General features: G+C 34.4%; 3 protein-coding genes across 5 annotated transcripts; 2 read left to right on the forward strand and 1 right to left on the reverse strand.

The window, feature by feature from the left end:
• Positions 1-523: 523 nt before the first annotated feature.
• On the forward strand, positions 524-3,535 carry LOC140962401 (fructose-2,6-bisphosphatase-like). Its single transcript, XM_073421273.1, has 6 exons — positions 524-669; positions 770-850; positions 1,506-1,634; positions 2,026-2,088; positions 2,260-2,384; positions 2,963-3,535. The coding sequence occupies exons 1-6, from the start codon at positions 571-573 to the stop codon at positions 3,153-3,155; spliced, it is 690 nt and encodes a 229-aa protein (XP_073277374.1). The 5' UTR covers positions 524-570; the 3' UTR covers positions 3,156-3,535.
• A 10,188-nt stretch (positions 3,536-13,723) lies between these two features.
• Positions 13,724-17,872, forward strand: LOC140962879 (protein NLP2-like). Of its 3 annotated transcripts, XM_073421942.1 has the most exons (7): positions 13,724-14,011; positions 14,119-14,188; positions 14,385-14,511; positions 14,604-15,292; positions 15,525-15,572; positions 15,661-16,588; positions 16,669-17,872. In XM_073421942.1, the coding sequence occupies exons 3-7, from the start codon at positions 14,499-14,501 to the stop codon at positions 17,430-17,432; spliced, it is 2,442 nt and encodes an 813-aa protein (XP_073278043.1). In that variant the 5' UTR covers positions 13,724-14,011; positions 14,119-14,188; positions 14,385-14,498; the 3' UTR covers positions 17,433-17,872. The 3 variants fall into 3 exon arrangements, with proteins under 3 accessions (XP_073278043.1, XP_073278041.1, XP_073278042.1); XM_073421940.1 differs by having other exon boundaries at positions 14,385-15,292; XM_073421941.1 differs by having other exon boundaries at positions 14,126-14,188; positions 14,385-15,292.
• Positions 17,873-18,133: 261 nt separating this feature from the next.
• Positions 18,134-20,502, reverse strand: LOC140962880 (probable serine/threonine-protein kinase PIX13). Its single transcript, XM_073421943.1, has 6 exons — positions 20,201-20,502; positions 19,750-20,066; positions 19,530-19,665; positions 19,309-19,451; positions 18,902-19,025; positions 18,134-18,754 (listed from the first exon to the last, which is right to left on the reverse strand). The coding sequence occupies exons 1-6, from the start codon at positions 20,298-20,300 to the stop codon at positions 18,297-18,299; spliced, it is 1,278 nt and encodes a 425-aa protein (XP_073278044.1). The 5' UTR covers positions 20,301-20,502; the 3' UTR covers positions 18,134-18,296.
• Positions 20,503-22,537: the final 2,035 nt, after the last annotated feature.

Below are 22,537 nucleotides of genomic sequence, written 5' to 3' on the forward strand. Positions count from 1 at the left end.
TATTTTAGAAAATGAAAATAAATATTTATTTATTAGGAAAATTCTAATTATATATATATCTATAAAATGTTAAAATTTTAATGTGAGTTATATCTAGTTCAATGGATAGAGTCATTGTTTTTTGACGTTTAGATTATAAGTTCAATTTTTACTAAGGTCATTTTTTTTATTGTTTTATTTTTTGATTTTTTTAAATTTATATATCAAAATTACAGTGTAGTCTCTCACTATTTCTTATAATTATATTTTGATCCTCGTTTAAATATAAATCAAATGAGTTATAAAAAAATATTATACAAGCACGTAACGTGTGCGTCGGTGCACTAGTATATATTAAAAGTAACTTATTGTAAAAATTTAAATGAGCAAACTTTTATTTAATAAATTAAAATTTTAAATATTTATTCAAAAAATTAATATTTAGCTGTATTTTTTTTTTGGGAAAAATAATTAGCTGTTTTTAATTAAATAATAATTTGGAAAAAAAAAGTGAAAATGAGTTTAATTCACCTGATATAAAAACATTTGCTGTGGTTGAGTGTGTTTGAGAGTGGCTGCTGATTTGTTTTGATGGCGGTTGAGTGTTCGTCGTTTCTGAAGAACAAATTCTGGGTGCTCAGGCACGGAAGAAGCATCCCAAACGAAAAGGGAATTATCGTTTCATCTCTGGTAATCATATCCTCAATCGCCATTTATCCACGAACACCACCATGCTCTCTGTTTTCTGCCATTTCTTGTTAAATTTCCGATTTTTTTTTTTTGGTGATAGGAAAATGGGATCCTTGAAGAATATCGTTTGTGTCCTGATGGGGTTCATCAGGCTCGTTTGGCTGGAGAATCCTTCCTCGAGGCACCCTTCACTCCCATTCGTCGATTATTATACTAATTTTCATTTTGTTTCGATGTAGAATTAAAATTGCGTGGCTTATATATACAATAATCGTGATCATATTTTGTTGATGATGCTATTCCTGGTGTTGCATTGAGATCTCATGCACATTTACAGCACCCACTTCCAGTTTCAAGCCAAACGCCGTCACTTGGGTTATAGATTAGCTGAAAGTGAGTTGCTTAGTTTGCTACATGTCAGGGGCTCGACAAATTATTGTCGAAGGAGTAACAAGTTTGAGACATCCCATCTAATAAGCTAGATGATGGGTTTAGGTGCTCCTCTCTTTCTTATGAGTTTCAGATCAACAAGTTTGTTGATAATTTATACGATAAAAGAACAAAAATATACCATTGACTCAATGTTGATTGACTAATTCTATCACTAAAATTGTTTTTGTCGAGAATTAATTTAAATTCTTAAAAACCTTCTCTTTTGAGAATTGAGGAGTTAAAAGGAATTGTTTTTAATATAATGAACTTGACATTGTTGTTGTTGTAGTAGCAGTACTACTTTTTATAGCTAGCATTGGTGTTTTTTTAAATTCTCCTAAATTTCAGAAATTTCACAAAGGTCGATCAGTTATTTGTTTTCAAACTTTGAATTCTCTGTGCAGGAAATAAAGAAAAGGAACATTGGAATAGAGAACATTCGTATATGTTTCTCACCATTTTCAAGGACCAGTCATACTGCAAAAGTGGTTTCTTCTGTTCTAAATGTTCCATTTAATGGTCCACAGTGCAAGGTAGTTTATTTTTACACATTGAAGTTACCTGTTCAATAATGTTTGAGAGTGTACATGCAAAGTCTGAGAAAGAACCAGGCTTGTGTTACATGTTTATTGGATACTCGGTAAAAGAATGTTGTTTTGTTGTTGAACTGTTGGACTCTGACTATAGAATTATTCCTTACTTTGAATTAAATATCAGTAATAGTCCATCTCAGGCCATACGTGGATGTGTGATAATTTATGATTTAAGAGAGCAGTTATTTGTCTTCAACCTGTCACCTGAAAACTCAGTACTTAATGGTGAAAGTATAGTCTCGTGGAGAAGTGATGAGTGATAATTGTTTCCATTTTATATTTTGAGGTTAATAGATGCTTTGTTTTCATCCCAGTAATATTTGTTTAACAGGTTATGGAGGATCTTCGGGAGCGGTTCTTTGGCTGTTCATTTGAGCTGATGTCCCATGATAAAGTAAATGGCTCGAGGAAATACTAGCAGATATCATCTCAGATCCAATTTGATTGTCAATATGCTCCTTAAGTCTCCTTTTGCGGTTATCATGGAGCTTATGAGTATAGAAGCTCACATTTATTTACAGTTAATCCTCAATTAATTCATTGTAATTTTGTTTTCTTCTCACAGTACCCTGAGATTTGGGCGATGGATGAGAAAGATCCCTTCACACGGCCTGAAGGAGGAGAAAGTGTTGCTGATGTTGTCGCCAGGCTGACAAGGGCTTTGACTAAAATGGAATCAGAATTTGAAGAGTAACAATTGACATTATTCTTTTTTCCGCTTTTGTTTTCAATGCTTGTGACATGTTTAGCAAGTGATGTTGGATCCGTTTAGTAATTGTTAGTGCATCCTTACCCGTTTTGGCATCTTATTTCTGCTTCTTCTCCTTTTTTAATACCAGGGAAAACATATTTAGCGTTGAAGCAGCCATCACAAGTTTATTCTCCTAGTTAAATAGGCTATACGAAATGGGGGTTATCCTTCAGAGTGTTTGTTCCACCCAATAATATAAGTTTGATAAGTTTCACATATGTGAAAATCTAACAAATTTTCTACCTTGCTGGTACTATTCAAGTGGAAATATTTCATACCATACATTTGAGTCATTTGGGGAAGCATTTACAATCTTAATCACACAGATCCTATTAGCAAACACATAAATTCCTCTGCAGTTAATTCAACTTGCCATCTTATAAACCAGTTGATATGCGTATGCCATTTAGTTTTTGATAACACTTTGTCTTTCACATAATTCGGTGGTTTTATGCATATGCTTGGTTCAATGTCCTTGGATGATTTTTATGAGGATGATGTCCATTCTGTTTTGTAGGTGCACGGTGTTAGTTGTCAGTCATGGAGATCCCTTGCAGATTCTGCAGACAATAATCAATGCAGCTGTGCAGACCAGAAGAACTGATGCAAATGACTTGACCTCAAGAATTCAGGAAATCAGTGTCCCTTCTGTACTATCACAACACCGGAAATTTGCTCTAAATACAGGAGAACTTCGTGAATTAGTGTAGCTTACGACTTCTACGGCTGCTTGTATGATATGTAAAATCATGCATGCAGTATCTGCTTCTGATTATACACGTATCTAAATTTTTATCTTCATAGAATCCAGGTGCCAGAAGGCATATTTTCTAATTTTATCTTTTATTGAATTCTGTTGAAGGGCACAATCATCATAAATAAGTGTAAGTTGCTCTTGGACTTGTGTCTACAGAAATTTCAGACCATCCTATACCAAACTCCATTATCAAAGTACAAACTCATTTTATGAGTGTAATGCACACACACAACTCATTATATAAGTGTAATGTACATACAAAACTATATTTTTATAGTTAATACAAACTAATAATCTCGTTCCGTATATGCACCAGAGAAATAACTCATTCATGATGAGTACTTTTGTGGTAATTATTTTCCTAAAATTTTCATCTTCATAACCAAGTTTTTAGTTCACATTTATGATTTATCTTGGATATTGTTGTGAAGTTGTGCACCTCTAAGTGCCTTCTCTGCCAATGGAGCATAGCAGAAAATCCGAAAGAGAATAATTCAAAAGCAATGTTCATGGCAATCTGCAATGTTGTTTATGGTTATCCGGTCACTTGAGAGATCAATAAAGTATTGATTTGCATAATTAACATTTTGTTCCTCATGTTCGAGCGAATATAGGTAATACCTCTTCACCAGGAAACATTGAGCCTTTTCAAGTTGATTATCTGAATCCTAGACCAGGTGCGCTGTCGAACTGGAGAAATGGCCAATCAAGAGTTTCACTAAACAGATGTATCTTATTTATAATTTATGAACATGGAAAGCCTATATTTCATTTTGTGATGTGAACTTAATTTCTTTATGGTTTCATCCCTAGTTCTTTTGAGAATATGAATACTGATTGTCCCTTGGCTTCATAAAATTTTCATGTTTCTTGTAAGTTCGGGCTTGCTGTGGCGTACAAGCCATCGATGATTATCCAACGTCATGATCGGGTTTCATTAGTGATGATATCCGAGTGAACTGGGTGAGCGGAGTCGGGGCAATCCACTGGATTGTATAAGAGTTTGTTGTTTTAAGGAAAATGAGCAAGGTAGTTATATGGCTTCAAATGTAACATGCAAACAAAAAAATGTACTCGTGAATGGACGCCGGAGGAGTGTCCGGCGTGACCACTCTGATGCTTAAGTCAGCAGGTTGAAGAAAAATGTTAAAATGGTTGTATATGTGCGAATATACGTGAGTGTGTTAAAGTTCAGAATTTCAGAATCTATAAATGAGATGTATACCTGCTATTTATAGGAGAAAATCTCACGATTACCTTGTTTTCAGTGCTCACCTGCTAAGTATGGTAAGACGGTTGCCCATACCCTGCTTCTGACAAGCTGTTCTGACACGCCAACCCATGTAGTTTTGACAGTAATGATTGTCAAACATAAGATAGCTCATACTGACGCACTCGAGTGAGGTGCTCTTCTCGAGATAACCTGGGTAGAAAGTTCCCGGGAACTTGCATGAGAGCTCGGGCATATGGTAGCTCGGGGAGAAGATGTCCCGGACATTCGTCTGTCCGGCTGCTGAAGAAATCATCTTGCTCATTGACTCTGATTTGGATTATCCATTTAGTATCTCGGGTCATGCGTATCTTGGGTCATGCATGACTCGGATTCTTATGGGGTATCAATTAGTTCTGCATTATACAACTTCTATCTAAGCTGCATGCATCATATCTGTCTGATCAGTATGTACATGGCTGGACAGTTGAAGTTTCATCGATTTGATGGGAAGAGAAAAGACCCTGGTGTAGTGTACACAACTGATGTCGATATTCTACACCAAACTAAGCATATGGTTGGAAGAGATTGATTCCAAAATAATTAATAAATTTTATGGTATACATTAGATTCTGATCCACATACACTTGCGGATAAAATAACATCAACACCCGCACATATATCCCGATAATATACATCACAAAAACTCATGTGAGATGATCTCACGAGTCAATTTGTGAGACATATATTTTATTAGAGTCTCCCACGAAAATTATGCAAAAAAATATTAATTTTTATTATAAATATGAATAGGATTGACACGTAAAGATCTCATAAGATACCTCGTCATTATCCAATATGATTTACATTAGTTTGTATAATATTTATAACCAATAGCATGCTATTTAAATTGTTAATAGAACTCTATAATTTAAGGGATATGTTATTTCAGTTGTGCAAATGACTAACGAGTACATTTTTCACATAATTAACACTTTTTTTATCGTTAATAATTTAAGAAACTATTATAGCATAAAAAGACTTCAATCGTAATGAAAGTCAACCACATCAACCTTATATCGTTCCCGAAGGTCCCGTGATCGAGAAGCGTATATTTGAATCGACTTGTGGAGATACCTGACTTTCATTGTACTACAATATGTGTATATATTTGTGTAAGTTTTTGTGCAAATGGATCTATATAAAATTTGATTTATATTGATTTAGTTGTAATGAAGAAGATGGATGATTAGTTGTCGCCACATCAGATGCTTAGAAAAATTCATGATTAAATCAATATAGTAATCTTAATTTTATTGTTTTCATCATCAAAGATAAAGATTGTGGCAGACAAGTTTGAATCTTTAATCTACGCTAAACCCCATATTATTTTTCCCAAACAAATGAATATTCCAATCGATCCCTTTCATTTTAGTAATACGGAAAATTTTGGCTTCTGCCGCAATTATATTATTTGTATAATCCATCTGAAACCGACACATAACTGCGTCATCAAACAACAATAATTGAGGTTTGACTCCTCGTACTTTATTTTAATATACATCATATCACAAAAACAACAACAATTAAAAGGAAAAAAAAACAAACAAACACATATATGTTGAAAAATTATTTAAAAATGTGTTAAATATTTGTGTTGAAAATGTGAATGTTGAATGTTGAATGTTGAAAATTAGGTAAAATTAGGTGTTGAATATTGAAAATTAGTGTGTGATGATGTAGGTAATGATGTATTTTATTTTTGGATTATTTGTAAAAATTTTCTATAAATAGATCTCTCATTTGTGAAGAAAAACACAATTGAGTTGAGAGAAAAATATTATAAAGTGTGTAGTGTGATAATTTTGAGAGTTTGAGATTTTTACTTTTTTCCGTAAATTTTTACTTTTTCACAACACGTTATCAGCACGAAGCTCTAAAAGTCCTCCATATTTTTCCAAGCTCCGAACAGAAGAAAAAGGTAACAAAAGTAATAATATTTATTTTACTGTTATTTATTTATTGTTTATATATGTAATATATAATATAATGTTATTGTTAGAAATAATAAAAATAATTTTTTCAAAAACTTGTTATAAATCCTGGGAGGATGTTAAGACGACATCCCACACTCCCGGTAAGGGATACGACAAGTATAAAAGCCTATAAGGTTTTTTAAACAAAATAACTTATGACACCTAATTATAATAATGTGATATGATATACATAATTATTTAAATATGACTAATATTATATACACCATATTATTACCATAAAATTATACAAATACATACATTTATTTTCTTATACACCAACGGTAATAAACGGTAACAAAACGGCTAGTTTTTGCTCTATAAATACAATCTCACAAATACATTCAATCACTCCAACTTTCTCTTCTTCTCTAAAAATTATTCTTCATCAAATTTTCGAAGAAAAAAAGAAGATGGCTTTCACGAGGTTATTTTTAATTATTTTGGTTATCATACTCACCAGTCTTGTATTTATCGGAGAATATCCTCCTCGTGTGTTTTCTTTATTTTTACGAATACTTGTACTTGTTGTTTATCCATTACTTTGTATTGCAATATTCATTAACTAATAAAATGCATCGTAATTTTTAGTACCACCATGGCAAACTTGGCAAAGCTCGAATTCATCGCTCTTGATATTACTGGGAAAAACTATATGCCATGGACTCTTGATGTAGAAATGCATCTTGAGTCATTGGGTCTAAGCGAGACCATTAAAGAAAATGGTATATCTTCATCACAAGAAAAAGCAAAAGCTATAATATTTTTACGACGACACCTTGATGAAGGTTTAAAATGTGAATATCTCATCGAAAAAGATCCCATGGCTCTGTGGAAAGGATTAAAAGAGAGATTTGAACATATAAGGGAAGTTATACTTCCGACCGCCCGTGATGAATGGAATATGTTAAGATTCCAAGACTTTAAAAAAGTCAGTGATTACAATTCAGCGATGTATAGAATAATCTCGCAGTTAAAATTTTGTGGACATGAGGTTACAGAATCGGAAATGCTTGAAAAAACATTTTCCACGTTTCACGCATCAAATATAACACTACAGCAACAATATAGAGTGCGTGGATTTGCGAGATATTCTGAACTCATCGCCTGTCTTCTTGTGGCGGAAAAGAACAACGAGCTATTAATGAGAAATCATCAGTCCCGACCCACTGGATCAACAGCATTTCCAGAAGTAAATGCTGTAAGTAAAAATGAATTTAAACCTGGAAACCAAAATCAAATTCAAAGACAAGGTTTTGGTCGAGGTCGAGGTCGAGGTCGAGGTCGTGGACGTGGACGTGGACGAGGAAGTGGTCGTGGTCGTGGACGCGGCCGTGGTTTTGAAAATAATCGAGATAGTTATTTCTATAACTCATCTCAAAATAACGTCCCAAACCATCCACAGAAAAGGCATCAAGAAAACATGAGTGTTAATGAAAATCACTCGAAAAGATTTGAAAGTTCTTGTTTCAGATGCGGCACTCCAGGACATTGGTCTCGTATTTGTCGAGCCCCTGAGCATCTTTGCAAACTTTATAAAGAATCGATAAAGGGGAAAGAAAAGGAGACCAACTTCACTGAGCGAAGTGACCGTTTGAGTGATTCAACTCATTTTGATGCTGCTGATTTTATGAATGATTTCTCTGGAAATGATCAATATGTTGGTGGGATAGAAATGAACAATATTGATGCTGCAGATTTTCTCAATGATTTCTCTGAAAATGAACAATATAGTGGTAGAATATAAATGTACAATAATTTATTTTTCATGTATTTATATGATAATGTTTTATTGTACAATTATGATATGTGTTATATTTAAATATGTATTGTCATTAATTTTTTTTCATTGCATATTTTTTGAAGTTCAAATATGGAAAATGCTATGAGCAAAGCTGAAGTTTGCATACCCGATAGTGGTACAACGCACACTATCCTCCGAGATAAAAGATATTTCTTGGAACTAAAACCAACAAAAACAACGGTGAATACAATATCAGGTCCTGTAGACTTGATTAAAGGATGTGGTAAAGCACAATTTTTGTTACCTAATGGTACAAAATTTTTGATCAATGATGCTTTATATTCACCACAATCGAAAAGAAATTTGTTGAGTTTTAATGATATATATTCCCATGGGTATGATACTCAAACAATGAATGAAGGGAATGAGAAATATATGTGTCTTACCACATATAAATCAGGAAAGAAATATGTGATTGAAAAACTACCAATGCTCCCTACTGGATTGCATTATACACATATACGTCCCATTGAATCAAACATGGTAATTGATAATTCTTCAATATTAACCAATTGGCATGATCGATTAGGACATCCTGGTTCAACAATGATGCGAAGAATTATAGAAAATACACATGGTCATCCATTGAAAGACCAGAAGATCTTTCAGAATAATAAGTTTCAATGTAAAGCATGTTCTCTTGGAAAACTTATTATAAGACCATCACCAGCCAAAATCCAAACTGAATCACCAATGTTTCTTGAACGTATTCAGGGTGATATTTGTGGACCAATCCATCCACCATGTGGACCATTCAGATACTTTATGGTATTGATTGATGCCTCCAGCAGATGGTCACATGTATGTTTATTGTCAACTCGAAATGTTGCATTTGCAAGATTACTTGCTCAAATAATAAAATTGAGGAATCAATTTCCCGATTATACAATCAAGAAAATTAGACTTGATAATGCTGGTGAATTTACTTCCCAGACTTTCAATGATTATTGTATGTCTATGGGAATCATTGTTGAGCATCCTGTTGCTCATGTACATACTCAAAATGGATTGGCTGAATCATTGATTAAACGTCTGCAAATGATTGCTAGACCAATGATTATGAAAACAAAGCTCCCTATTTCTATATGGGGACATGCAATTTTACATGCTGCTTCATTAATTCGCATCAGACCAAGTGCATATCATAAATACTCCCCATTGCAGCTTGCATTTGGTAAAGAACCAGACATTTCTCATCTGAGAATTTTTGGATGTATGGTGTATGTGCCTATTGCACCACCTCAACGAAAGAAAATGGGACCTCAAAGAAAGATTGGAATTTATATTGGTTATGATAGTCCATCGATCATTCGATATCTTGAACCACAGACAGGCGACGTGTTCACAGCACGTTTTGCTGATTGTCATTTTAATGAGGAAATCTTCCCAATGTTAGGGGGAGAACAGAAACATACCGAAAAAGAAATTACATGGTATGTATCATCATTGTTACATCTGGATCCAAGAACAAAACAATGTGAAAAAGATGTACAGCAAATTGTGCACTTGCAAAGAATAGCAAATCAAATACCAGATGCATTTGCAGACACAAAAGGGGTAACTAAATCATATATACATGCTGCAAATGCCCCTGCTCGAATTGAAATTCCGAAGAAACAAATTGAAGATAGTCATGATGTCATTAAACGCCTGAAGCGTGGAAGGCCAGTTGGTTCCAAGGATAAAAATCCTCGAAAAAGAAAATTCATAGAGAAACACAATGATCACAAAATAGAGAATGATGTTCCTGAAGAAACACATAATGATCACAAAATAGAGAATGATGTTCCTGAAGAAACACATGATGATGAAAATGTTTTGTCAGAACCACAAACTGACGAGAATCATGAAATCTCTATCAATTATATTAATACTGGAAAAATATGGAACCGAAAAGATATAGAAGAAATTGATGATATATTTTCTTATAATGTGGCAATCGACATCATAAATGATAATGAAGATCATGAACCAAAATCTTTTGGTGAATGTAAAAATCGGCAGGATTGGATAAAATGGAAAGATGCCATCCAGGTTGAATTGGATTCGCTAAATAAACGTAATGTTTTTGGACCTATAGTCCTTACACCTGAAGGTGTAAAACCTGTTGGATACAAATGGGTTTTTATTCGAAAGCGAAATGAGAAAAATGAAATAGTAAGATATAAAGCTCGACTTGTTGCACAAGGTTTTTCTCAAAGGCCTGGAATTGATTATGAAGAAACGTATTCTCCTGTGATGGATGCAATTACGTTTCGGTATTTGATTAGCTTGGCAGTATCTGAAAATTTAGAAATGCGTCTTATGGATGTTGTTACAGCCTACTTATATGGATCACTTGATAGTAATATATATATGAAAATCCCTGAAGGATTTAAGATGCCTGAAGCACAAAGTTCAAAACCCAGAGAATGTTATTCTGTGAAATTACTAAGATCATTATATGGGTTGAAGCAATCCGGCAGAATGTGGTATAATAGGCTAAGTGATCACTTGATGAAAAAGGGATATGTAAATAATTCAATATGCCCTTGTGTTTTCATTAAGAAAACAACATCCGGATGCGTAATTATTGCTGTATATGTTGATGATTTAAACATCATTGGAACAAATAAGGAAATTCAAGAAGTTGTGTCATACTTGAAAGAAGAATTTGAAATGAAGGATCTTGGAAAAACCAAGTATTGTCTGGGTTTACAAATTGAACAAAAAGAATGTGGAATATTTGTTCACCAGACAAATTATACAGAAAAGATCCTTAAACGTTTTAATATGGACAAATCAAATCCTTTAAGTACTCCAATGGTTGTTAGATCATTAAACATAGAAAAGGATCCATTCCGTCCATGTGAAGATGATGAAGATATTCTTGGTCCAGAAGTACCATATCTAAGTGCTATCGGTGCCCTTATGTATCTTACAAATTGTACAAGGCCTGATATATCTTTTGCCGTAAATTTATTGGCAAGATTTAGCACATATCCAACAAAGAGACATTGGAACGGAATTAAACATATATTCCGTTATCTACGAGGAACGACAGACTTGGGACTTTTGTATTCAAAAGATGCTAATCCAAGTATAATTGGTTATGCCGATGCTGGATACTTATCTGATCCACACAAAGCACGTTCTCAAACTGGATATGTATTTACTCGTGGAGGCACTGCAATTTCTTGGCGTTCACAGAAACAAACACTTGTAACAACTTCATCAAATCATGCCGAGATTATTGCACTACATGAAGCAAGCCGTGAATGTGTGTGGTTAAAATCAATGACTCAACATATCCAAATCTCATGCGGATTATCATTCGACGAGAAGCCTGTGATACTATATGAAGATAATGCTGCATGTGTTGCTCAAATGAAAGAAGGATACATAAAAAGCGACAGAACTAAACATATTCCTCCTAAGTTCTTCGCATTCACCAAGGAGCTTGAGAAGAATAAATGTATTGATGTTCGTCACATTCAATCAAGTGAAAACTCATCAGATCTCTTCACAAAGGCACTTCCTACGACAATATTCAGAAAGCACATATATAATATTGGGATGCGCAATCTACGAAATTTGTGAAGAATTGTTCGTGTCAACATGAGGGGGAGTTTACGTGACTGCACTCTTTTTCCCTTACTATGGTTTTTATCCCAATGGGTTTTTCCTAGTAAGGTTTTTAACGAGGCAGTATAAAAACACGTAATGTATACAATCATTATGATCATCATCACAAGGGGGAGTGTTGAAAAATTATTTAAAAATGTGTTAAATATTTGTGTTGAAAATGTGAATGTTGAATGTTGAAAATTAGGTAAAATTAGGTGTTGAATATTGAAAATTAGTGTGTGATGATGTAGGTAATGATGTATTTTATTTTTGGATTATTTGTAAAAATTTTCTATAAATAGATCTCTCATTTGTGAAGAAAAACACAATTGAGTTGAGAGAAAAATATTATAAAGTGTGTAGTGTGATAATTTTGAGAGTTTGAGATTTTTACTTTTTACCGTAAATTTTTACTTTTTCACAACAATATATTGTAATTTTGGAAAACTCCAATTTTTGTTTTTGTTATTTTATCACGAGACATAGAAAGATGTCATGTTAGCAATCTTACCGAAAATATAATTGCAAAAATTATATTTAAATAACATATATGACTAAAATTGTAATTTTTTCCGACACAAGATTGTAGTCCGGTCCTTCGTCCATAACCAAGAAACGAATGGAATTATTCCAGTACAGAGCAGTAGTAGTATGTATATTCAAATCCCAGATTATTAATTACCAATTTTTTTTAAAAAAATAACAATACTTAGTCAAACTTTGTATTGTTATTATTGTTATATTTATGACATCAGAAGGAAATCCCATTGGCTGGGAGTCATTAACAAGGATACACCAACTGGATTAATCCCATTCAAATAGCCCAAAATCTGACGTCATAAATATAATAGTTATAACAATATATATGTTCACATCTAGTAAATTAATAAATAATTTTTTCAAAACAGAATTATAATTATATTATGATTAATTTTAGATACCTCGTCTTGTACTACCTAAATTTAATTTTTTTTTTAAAAAAAAAAATTTGAAAAGAAGACCTTAAATTTTTTTATTGTGCTATAGTTGTGAGTATTTGGGAAAAAAATAAAACTTACGTGAGATATTCTTCTTCCACTCAATATAAATTTAATTCTAGATAATTAGTAGCTTATTACAAGTGAACTAACTTTGGATTAAGCAAAGAAGCATTGCTTGTTGGTTGTGCATAAGCACTAGTGATTAAAATATATAATATAGTAATTATCGACACATTTATAATAAAAAAATTAATTTTTTTTTATCGTTTTGTACGTCAGAGGGGCAACATAGTTGAGATGCGGTGAACCGAAGCTGATTATTAAAATAGAGGCAGCGAATGCATGTCCCTATGAGGATTTTGAGAGCCATCAAAATATATAGTTTGTAGTAATAATAAGGACTCCGAATTTTTTAGTGTACAAGATGATAGAAATGAGGCTTGACAATGAATAATTGGAAGGCAAAAATTTGTGTGAGACGGTCTCACGTGTCGTATTTTGTGATACGGATCTATTATTTGGGTCATTCATGAAAAAGTATTACTTTTTATGCTAAGAGTATTACTTTTTATTGTGAATATCGGTAGGTTTGACCCAGCTCACAGATAAAGATTCGTGAGACCGTCTCACAATAAACCTACTCTAGTTAGAATTGATATCATCGCCATTGGGCACTATTTAAACGAGAAATAATTTAAAGAAAATGATTATCAGCAGCAGTTAATTACCTAAAACTTTATTTTTTTGGGCAGACAACCAAGATTTTGATCTGCATTTCATGATAAGAATAGAACATAAAAAAGTCAACATATATGTAAGTATATATTTATCAGAGGGTAAGATTCTCTCGCTTTTTATACGATTCACTGCCACCAAAATATAGCATAAACAAGACTGATAGATTCTTCACACTGTCTCTCTCCATCACACACGCCCAACAAAAAAAAAGAACTGAGTAAGTTGCAGCGCAGAAGAAACCTAAAATTTTTATGGGAAGAAGAGGACATGCATGAAGGAAAAATATATTAACGTGGACCAAAAATTTGCTTGAAAGATTACAGATTGGAGTTAATCGAGAGGGAACAGGCACGAAACTGGAAAATCTGTACTTTTACAGATAGCTGTGTGGAGAAGATATATTGTTGATTCATGAGAATTGATTAATTACATGTCCAAGTGAGATCTTCTTTTCACTTTGTGTTCTTAAATTTTGATTTCATATCATGCATCATATTTCCTTTCCCTTTATGTACGATGATGTTGAACCCTTTGTGTTTTTCTAGATTTCAGGCGTGCAGATAATTTCCATGTAGAATATGTGTATCATAAGAAGAGATCATGCCGTCTTTTCAGGTATGTCTGAGCTGATCAACCACTGGTTTGTTTTAGAAAATGTTCTGTTTGAATTCAGTGTCAAGCATTCTTAAAACGCATATATTTATACAATTACTTGTATCTGTGTCTCTGTGTGTGTGTGTGTGTGTGTGTGTGTGTGTGTGTGTTGAGTGTATTCGGGTTTCTTTGCGTTTATGTTTGTATGATGATCCAGGTTTATGATATATTCTGAAATGGAAGTTTGAAGCAGTAGCACGTGTGTTGTTATTGATGATGGAAGATTTTGGATTCACCACTGTTGATTTCAATCTTATGGATCAACTCTTTTATGATGGATTCTGGTTAGAGACTCAGACTGCTGATGGATCCAACTTTTGGCAGCCTATTTCAACTCATCATTTAACTTCTCCTTCATTTATTTTTCCTGCTTCAGACAACATAGGCAGCTGGAATACGAATCCCAGTCCGGACTATATCTTAAAACAAACACAAACATCAGATTTGTTTTTTAATAATCCGCAAATGGACCATCATCTTTCTCATAGCAATGAACCCACTGTTCCATCAGGTTCTTCAGATAATCCCAACATGGAAATGAACACGAAGTTGTGTGTTGGAATGAACCGAAACCCAATCAATGCTCGTGCTCCGATTTCAGTGAGGAAGAGATTAGACGAGGCTATTAAACTCCTTAAAGACTCTGTAAGAGATAAAAATGTTCTTATCCAAATCTGGTTTCCTGTTAAGAAAGATGGCAGACAAGTGCTTATAACTAACAACCAGCCATTTTCACTGGATCTAAACTGCAAAAATCTTGCGGAGTACAGAGATGTATCTAAAAATTATCAGTTCGCAGCAGATGAGGAGTCTAAAGAGTCTGTTGGGCTGCCGGGCAGAGTTTTCTTGAAGAAGTTGCCGGAGTGGACTCCCGATGTTCGGTTTTTCAAAAGAGAGGAGTATCCTCGTGTTATTTACGCACAGCAGTACAATGTTAGAGGATCACTCGCACTTCCTGTTTTTGAACTGGGGAGTCGTCGTTGCTTGGGGGTGGTTGAATTTGTGACAACCACTCAGAAACTCAATTACCGCCCTGAACTTGAAAATATCTGCAGAGCTCTACAGGTGTTTTCTCATGTTTTCTCATCGCTCTAGTTACGTAATATTTTCAAAAGCTTATTTTAAGTGCTTACAAGATTTTAGTCAATGAAATATTCGAAAATTGCACACATAGCTTTGAAACACTTAAAATAAGCTCTTGCTCTAAGTCTAAGTTTCCCTAATTGCTTTTCACTCACTTCCATACAGCCTAAGAGATGATCAAAGGATATATATGTAAAATGATTTTTTCATACAGGCTGTTGATTTGAAGATTTTTGATGTTCCAAGTCCCCCCAGTATAGAGGTATGGAATAAAAACTTTCAAGTTTCCTTGTCATGCTTGATATCATTGGAAATAAATTTTGATGCTCAAACACAATATTTGATCTCAGGGTTGTGATGAATCTTACCAGTCTGCTCTGGCAGAGATCAGAAATATTGTGAAATATGTGTGCAGTGTGCATGAACTGCCTTTGGCACAGACATGGGCGCCCTGTACTGAACATAATAAACAAGGGTGCCGACATTCTGATGAGAACTATGCACATTGTGTTTCGACTATTGACTCGGCCAGCTATGTTGCTGATCCCCAAGTTTCTGGCTTTCATGAGGCGTGCTCTGAACACCACTTGCTCAAAGGTGAAGGTATTCCTGGGAAAGCCTTCACGAGTAATAAACCGTGTTTTTCTGAGGATGTGACGTCTTTCAGCAAGACAGATTACCCTCTCTCACATCATGCTAGGGTGTTTAACTTGTGCGCTGCTGTGGCGATACGACTCAGAAGTACCTACACGGGAAAGGCTGATTTTGTTCTGGAGTTCTTCTTACCTCTAAAATGCAAAGACTCCAATGATCAGAAGATGTTGCTCGACTCTTTATTGTTTGTTTTACAACAAACTTGCCAGAGTCTAAGGGTTCTGTCCCTCCAAGAGTTGGCTCAAGAAACTTCAGATAAAGAAACGGGTAGCACTTCAGCAGGCAGGTCATACGAGGAAAATTGGCCAAATTTTATTGCTTCTCGTTCAGAAGAACCTTCTCAAAATGCTCCATCCTGGATCATGAATATAACGGATTCCCAGCATAAAGGTAAAGGAGTTTCTGTTTCTTTTGATGATGATATCAACAAGGAACCCGGAGGAGAGTTCAGGGTGACAACTCAGTGGGATAATCCCGAAAACTTTTCCCATTCCGGTGGGTATCTTTCCTTAGATGGGAAAGCAAATGAAAAGCGACGGACAAAGACCGAGAAGACAATTAGTTTGCAAGTACTTAGGCAATATTTTTCTGGGAGCCTAAAAGATGCTGCCAAGAGCATTGGGGGTATGGCTGACTGATAGACTTGAGGCAATAGCTTTAGTTTCTGAGAATTGCTAATCCATTTTCTTTATTTCTATTTGCAGTTTGTCCTACTACTCTGAAAAGAATATGCAGGCAGCATGGGATCACCCGATGGCCTTCAAGGAAGATAAAAAAAGTAGACCATTCATTGAAGAAACTCCAACTTGTGATGGATTCAGTCCAGGGTGCCGAGGGTCCTATTAAACTCGGTTCTTTCTATAGAAACTTCCCGGAATTTGTCTCTCCCGACTCCTCTCCCAAATTACCCGTAAACACTTCAAACATGAACATCCAGACTGCTTCAAAGTCACCTTCTTCCTCCAGCAGTCATAGCACCAGTTCAAGTTACTGTCTGTCTACTGGGCTGAAACATTCATCTCTCACTCTCAGCGAAGATGCTTTATCCGCGGAACAAATGATTGATCAAGGGATGCTAAAGAGAGCAAGGTGTGATGCAGAATTGCTTCACCTAGAGGCCCCACCGATGCCACAGAATAGCAGCAGGCAGGCAAAGGACGACATAGTCCCTTACAGGATAAAAGCCACTTTCGGGGAAGAAAAGATCCGATTCAGTCTGCATCCACACTGGAGTTTCAATGACTTAAAAGAAGAGGTTTTCAGGCGTTTCAATGTAGAAAATAATGTGGGTAAAGTTGATATAAAATACCTGGATGACGATACTGAATGGGTGCTTTTGACATGCGACGCTGATCTTGATGAATGTGTTGACATACACAGATCATCCAATATCAGAACCATAAAAATTACAGTCATTAATAAAGCTTATAACCAAAGTCTTGGAAGTTCATTTGGTAGCAATAAATAGTGGCTTTTACACAAACTATCCTATTTTCCAAGCAGTGGGATTTGGCCTTTGGGGATTGTTCCACAACCCTAGAGTCTTAGTTTTATTAGACCATTGGTGGTGAGATACAAAACTAGTGTGTTAATTGATCTATTAGACTTGTGTGACTAAGACAATATGTAGGAAAAAAGCCAAATAAAAAACAAAATAAAAACATTGGCACTCAATGTTTGATCAGTGTCATTACATCTTTTCTCTGTATATTTGTGTTGAATGAAATTATAGGTGCAAGGAGTCCCTCCATGCTCTATAGATTGCATATGATATCGTCGTTATCAACATCATATTTTTTTACTTTTCGTTGTTATTCCATCTCTTGTTTTCTCAGGGATCATCTGTGAGTCCTTAGTTCCGGATGAGGAGTTGAATCAATTTTTGTTGCGACTATAGATTATGTTACGAACTTACGATTAATAGTTTAAACTTTAGTAATCAGTAGAGGTTTGTGTTAGTTAGCTGAAGATTTCATGATTTCAAGTTAGAGAAAAGAAGTTGTGAATTTGGTTTATGTATGTAATTTCTAAACTAGAGCCAAACCAAGTATGCACATGAACCAAACTGTAAAGTGTGGCTTGATTTTTATTTTAACGGTTCTCTTTTTCTTATTTTTTTCACCTTTAATTCTATATATTTCTTTCCATTTTAAGTTTAAATATCATCCCTTGAGAAATATAAAACATATATTGTACAACAATGAGTTCACAATTAAATAAATATGGATTATAATATCAAAACTATGTAGTATAATATTACAAGAAGCAGCAGCTCTTCGTTGCAGCTGAAAAGGAAGACTTGGTTCTTTTAACTTGCACTCGCTAGCAGTGGCTACACACGTTGGGGCAGTGGATACGTTTGATTTACGTCTTGCCTCGGATGAAGTGGGGACCGCAGCTGAAGAGGCTGCTGGCCGCCACCACGTAGATTGATTGGCATTTGAGTAGATCTTACCCTTAGCTGATCTCTAGGTAATGTCTCGGTAGCGCCATCGATTCTTTCCAAGGTCTCCACAATTTCTTGCATTGATGGTCTGTTCTTTGGTTCATTCTCGAGACAATCTAGTGAAAGCTCAGCTATTTGCAATGCAGATCTCGAGGGATATTTTCCTTCCAACCGAGAGTCCATAACGTTCTTCAACTTCCTCCTGTCAGTTAGATGCGGCTTGATCCATTCAACCAGTTTTTCTTTCCCGTTTGGACGATTTCCGTCAAGTGTCCGTAACCCTGTTAGCATCTCTGCTAAGACGACACCGAAACCGTATACATCACTCTTGACGTACAAGTGCCCTGCCCAAGGAACGTAGATCATAGACAAGAAAATAGAAATGCCGTTAATGTGTGTAACCACATTTTGCACTCTTTATTCTGTTGTTTGCTTTCCGGAGCTATTGTGGAAGAAATTAGCTCACAAGTATGAAGTAGACTGGTGATTACCTGTGGCGACATATTCAGGAGCAGCATAACCGTTGGTCCCCATTACCTGAGTCGTTACATGGGATTTACTTGCTGTTGGACCCATTTTCGCGAGACCGAAATCTGATAACTTGGCGTGGTATGACTGAGAGCAGACGAAAAAGTAAACCAACATCACAAAGATCAGATTATCAAAAAATTTGGAACCATAGGAATATTTCATTTCTTGCAAGAAAATTCACCACAACAAGAGTGGTTGTCCATGTATAAATAAATATACAATGCATGTGGCAGAGAACAAATGATATAAAGAACAGCAATGAAAGCCTATCATAATTATATCTATCTTGAAAACATTAACGAAAAGATATAAATGTTACAAAACAAGAGAGCTATAGTGATACGAAGTGTGAAAAACAGTAGCTTACCCCATCAAGCAATATGTTGGACGCCTTGAAGTCTCTGTAGATAACTTTTCTATCCGAAGCATGCAAGAATGCAAGACCACGAGCTGCTCCGATCAATATCTTAAGCCTAACGTCCCACGGAAGTGGCTGAACAGCAGAACCCCCTAAACCCAAGAATCTAAACCATCAAAAATCCATATACAAATTAGCGGTCCTCCAATTCAAACCATCGACACACTTACTTCCGAACAGATGGTTCTCTAAGCTCCCTTTTGCCATGAACTCATAGACCAGCAATAGCTCTACGCCCTCCCAACAGTAGCCCAGCAGCTTCACCAGATTGGGATGAGAAAGTCTTCCAAGGAAATTTATCTCGGACTGAAGAATTCATATTGATTAGATTTAATGATCAGAAATCTATAAAACTTAAAAAACACTGGTTAAACTAGGATTGGAAGAGACCTGCCATTCTTGAAATCCCTGGGTGCTTTCCGAATTCAACTTCTTTACAGCAATAACTGTTCTTTCCCCATTTGTTCCCAGGATCCATCCCTTGTACACTTTGCCGAATCCACCTTCTCCCAGCAGCGTATCACTTCTGAAATTTCTGGTGGCGGCCTTGAGCTCTGAGAAAGAGAAGACTCTCAAGTTGGGTTGGGATAACATCTGGCCGGCGGCGGAAGCAGGGGAGCTCATACCATGATCGCTCCCGGAAAATATACTGCTGTTCCCAGAAACATTAGCGCTCTTGCTCGACGTAGACATCGTTGTAGTCGCCACTGCATCACATCACACACACACCATCATCATCAGTTTCCACTCACAAATTAACTCACACATAATACATACATATATACACGCGAACATATATAAATATATATATCGGATTAATCGGAAAACATTATCGGATAACCTGAACTCCATTGGCTGCTGGTGGCGGAGGGCTGGCCCTGGTTAGCGTAGCTGTTAACAATGGCCGATCTACTGCCACTACGGCTCAAACAAATCCCCATGTGCACGCCACACCAATACGATTCAATCCTGAACTTGAAACAAGTTATTCAATGGGAGAAGTATATTCATCCACTGATCAAATTTCTTGGATTTTGACAAGAAATGGAGGGTCTGGGAAGATTGTTTCAGATCAAGTTTTATTGGAGTCGGTCTACGTCCTAGTTCGTAATAAATGGGAAGGCATGAAAATCAATCGAAACATGGCGAGATGAAAGTCAAAAGTCAAAGAGTGTGAACGTAGAAATCCTCAAGGTAGACTTGTTCCAAATGCAATTTTACATCATACAAACGTGATGATTAAGATGTATTAATGATATATTTTTATTTAAAATTATTTACTATAATCTTATGAAACTATTTACTTGTTTATGTTAAAATCTATTCTTAACTATTTAACATACATAATTTTATATGAAATTGATTTATTTTATCTCTTGATTATTTATTAGACACAATATTTGTTCATATAGAATAATAAAAAAAATAATGTTTGAGTTGTTGCACGGTTTAAAAAAAATTGAAGTTACATTCTTGCCACTAACTATAGCTTTTAATAAAACAGAAAGTGTTCGGTCCTACAATTGGTATCAGAGCTAAAGTCACAGCTTCGATTCTCATTATTTATAATGAGTGCAATTATTGTGAGAGAGATTGTTTGGTGCAATAATTGTCTCTCCTAGATAGAGAAATCGAAATGTAATGCTTAAGTTATTATATAATTTAAAAAGATTTAAGTAACACCATTATCACTAAGTACAACTTTTGGAAAAACGAGAAATATTAGGTGATATATAATTATTAATTTTATGACAATATATTATGGAAACATATTATATATAATCACTTTAGTAATTGATATTTCATATAAATAGAACATTTTCGAGTGATGTCCAAGACACGACTAATATAATCTTTCAAATAATCAAGACATAAATAAATGAAAAAGTATTTAAAAAACAAATAATCAATTTTTTTTAGTGATTTCCAACAATTTATTATACATTAGGGCGAATCCGAAACCGAAAAAATGGTATTAATTTGAATATCTAACGCGTCAAAATATATCAATGTCCAAATTGAATAGGAAAAATTAATATTTATTAAAAGTATTTTATTTATTTTATAAGATTAAAGGAAAGATGACATAGGAAAAGGTGGGCTATTCTAAAATATACTAAAAATAATAATAAAACATTCAACTAGAAGATCGATAATCTCATTTCCTAGCTGACTTTCCTATTGTGTTTCGTATTGCATTGAATTCTCAAAGTCAAGAAATTTAACACACATACACATACTATATAGTTACTCTCACCGCTTATATTATATATATTCTATTTTATTAAAGTTGAGAACACGATGGTAACCACCTAAAGAGGACATCAACTTTTTCTTCCTACTTTAACCTTATATGATATTAATATTACACTTTTGTTTTTTGTTTTTTTTTTTTTAATTTCAACAAACACTTTTATTTTTATTTTTTTTATTTCAACAATTCAAATATCAATTTAATCCTTCCATAATTTGTCGAATTTTATTTTAGTCCATCGATAATGATAAAAAAGACTTTACACAAACGCATCGCGTGTGCAAAGTAACTAGTATTATATTATATTATCGACAACAATATATTATCTCGGTTATTAAGGTAACTTTTAAAAAAAGTGATTTTTCATTTTTTTTCATTTAAAGAAAAAACGAAGAATCATTTTTTTGAAGTTACAAATATCTTTTATATATGTTTTTATTAAGACGATCTAAACTCTTGACTCGACTATAACTAGTTGTGTTTTTCATTTTGCATCCAAAATCTCTTTCCCTTGGCCGGCTTCATTTCAAGTTCATCACTACACAATATTAATTGCAAAAGAACCCTTTATTATGGTATTTTAAATTTGATAAAATGGATTAAAAACCAATAATTTAAAGATCCCCATGTGTTTTTAAATTTGTTCAATATATAGCTAAAAGCTCCTTTGAAATGCGTGTTATTAAAATTATAGACAAGAACCTCATGTCGATAAATATTTCATGGTATATTACGTAGGATTTATGTATGTACTTGAGATATGGATTATCTTAATCATGAAAGAAAATATATATTTCGATATACTAATATCAATGTTCTAAAAAACGTTTAAACAATGCTTATCTTGCTTAAGCTCTAATACGCCCTAAGCTCGATTAAGCGACATTTTTTATCACATGATTTCATTTTTTTATTTTAATATAT

The sequence above is a fragment of the Primulina huaijiensis genome, chromosome 17 (genome assembly GCF_012295235.1).
Source record: "Primulina huaijiensis isolate GDHJ02 chromosome 17, ASM1229523v2, whole genome shotgun sequence".
Lineage (NCBI taxonomy): Eukaryota > Viridiplantae > Streptophyta > Magnoliopsida > Lamiales > Gesneriaceae > Primulina > Primulina huaijiensis.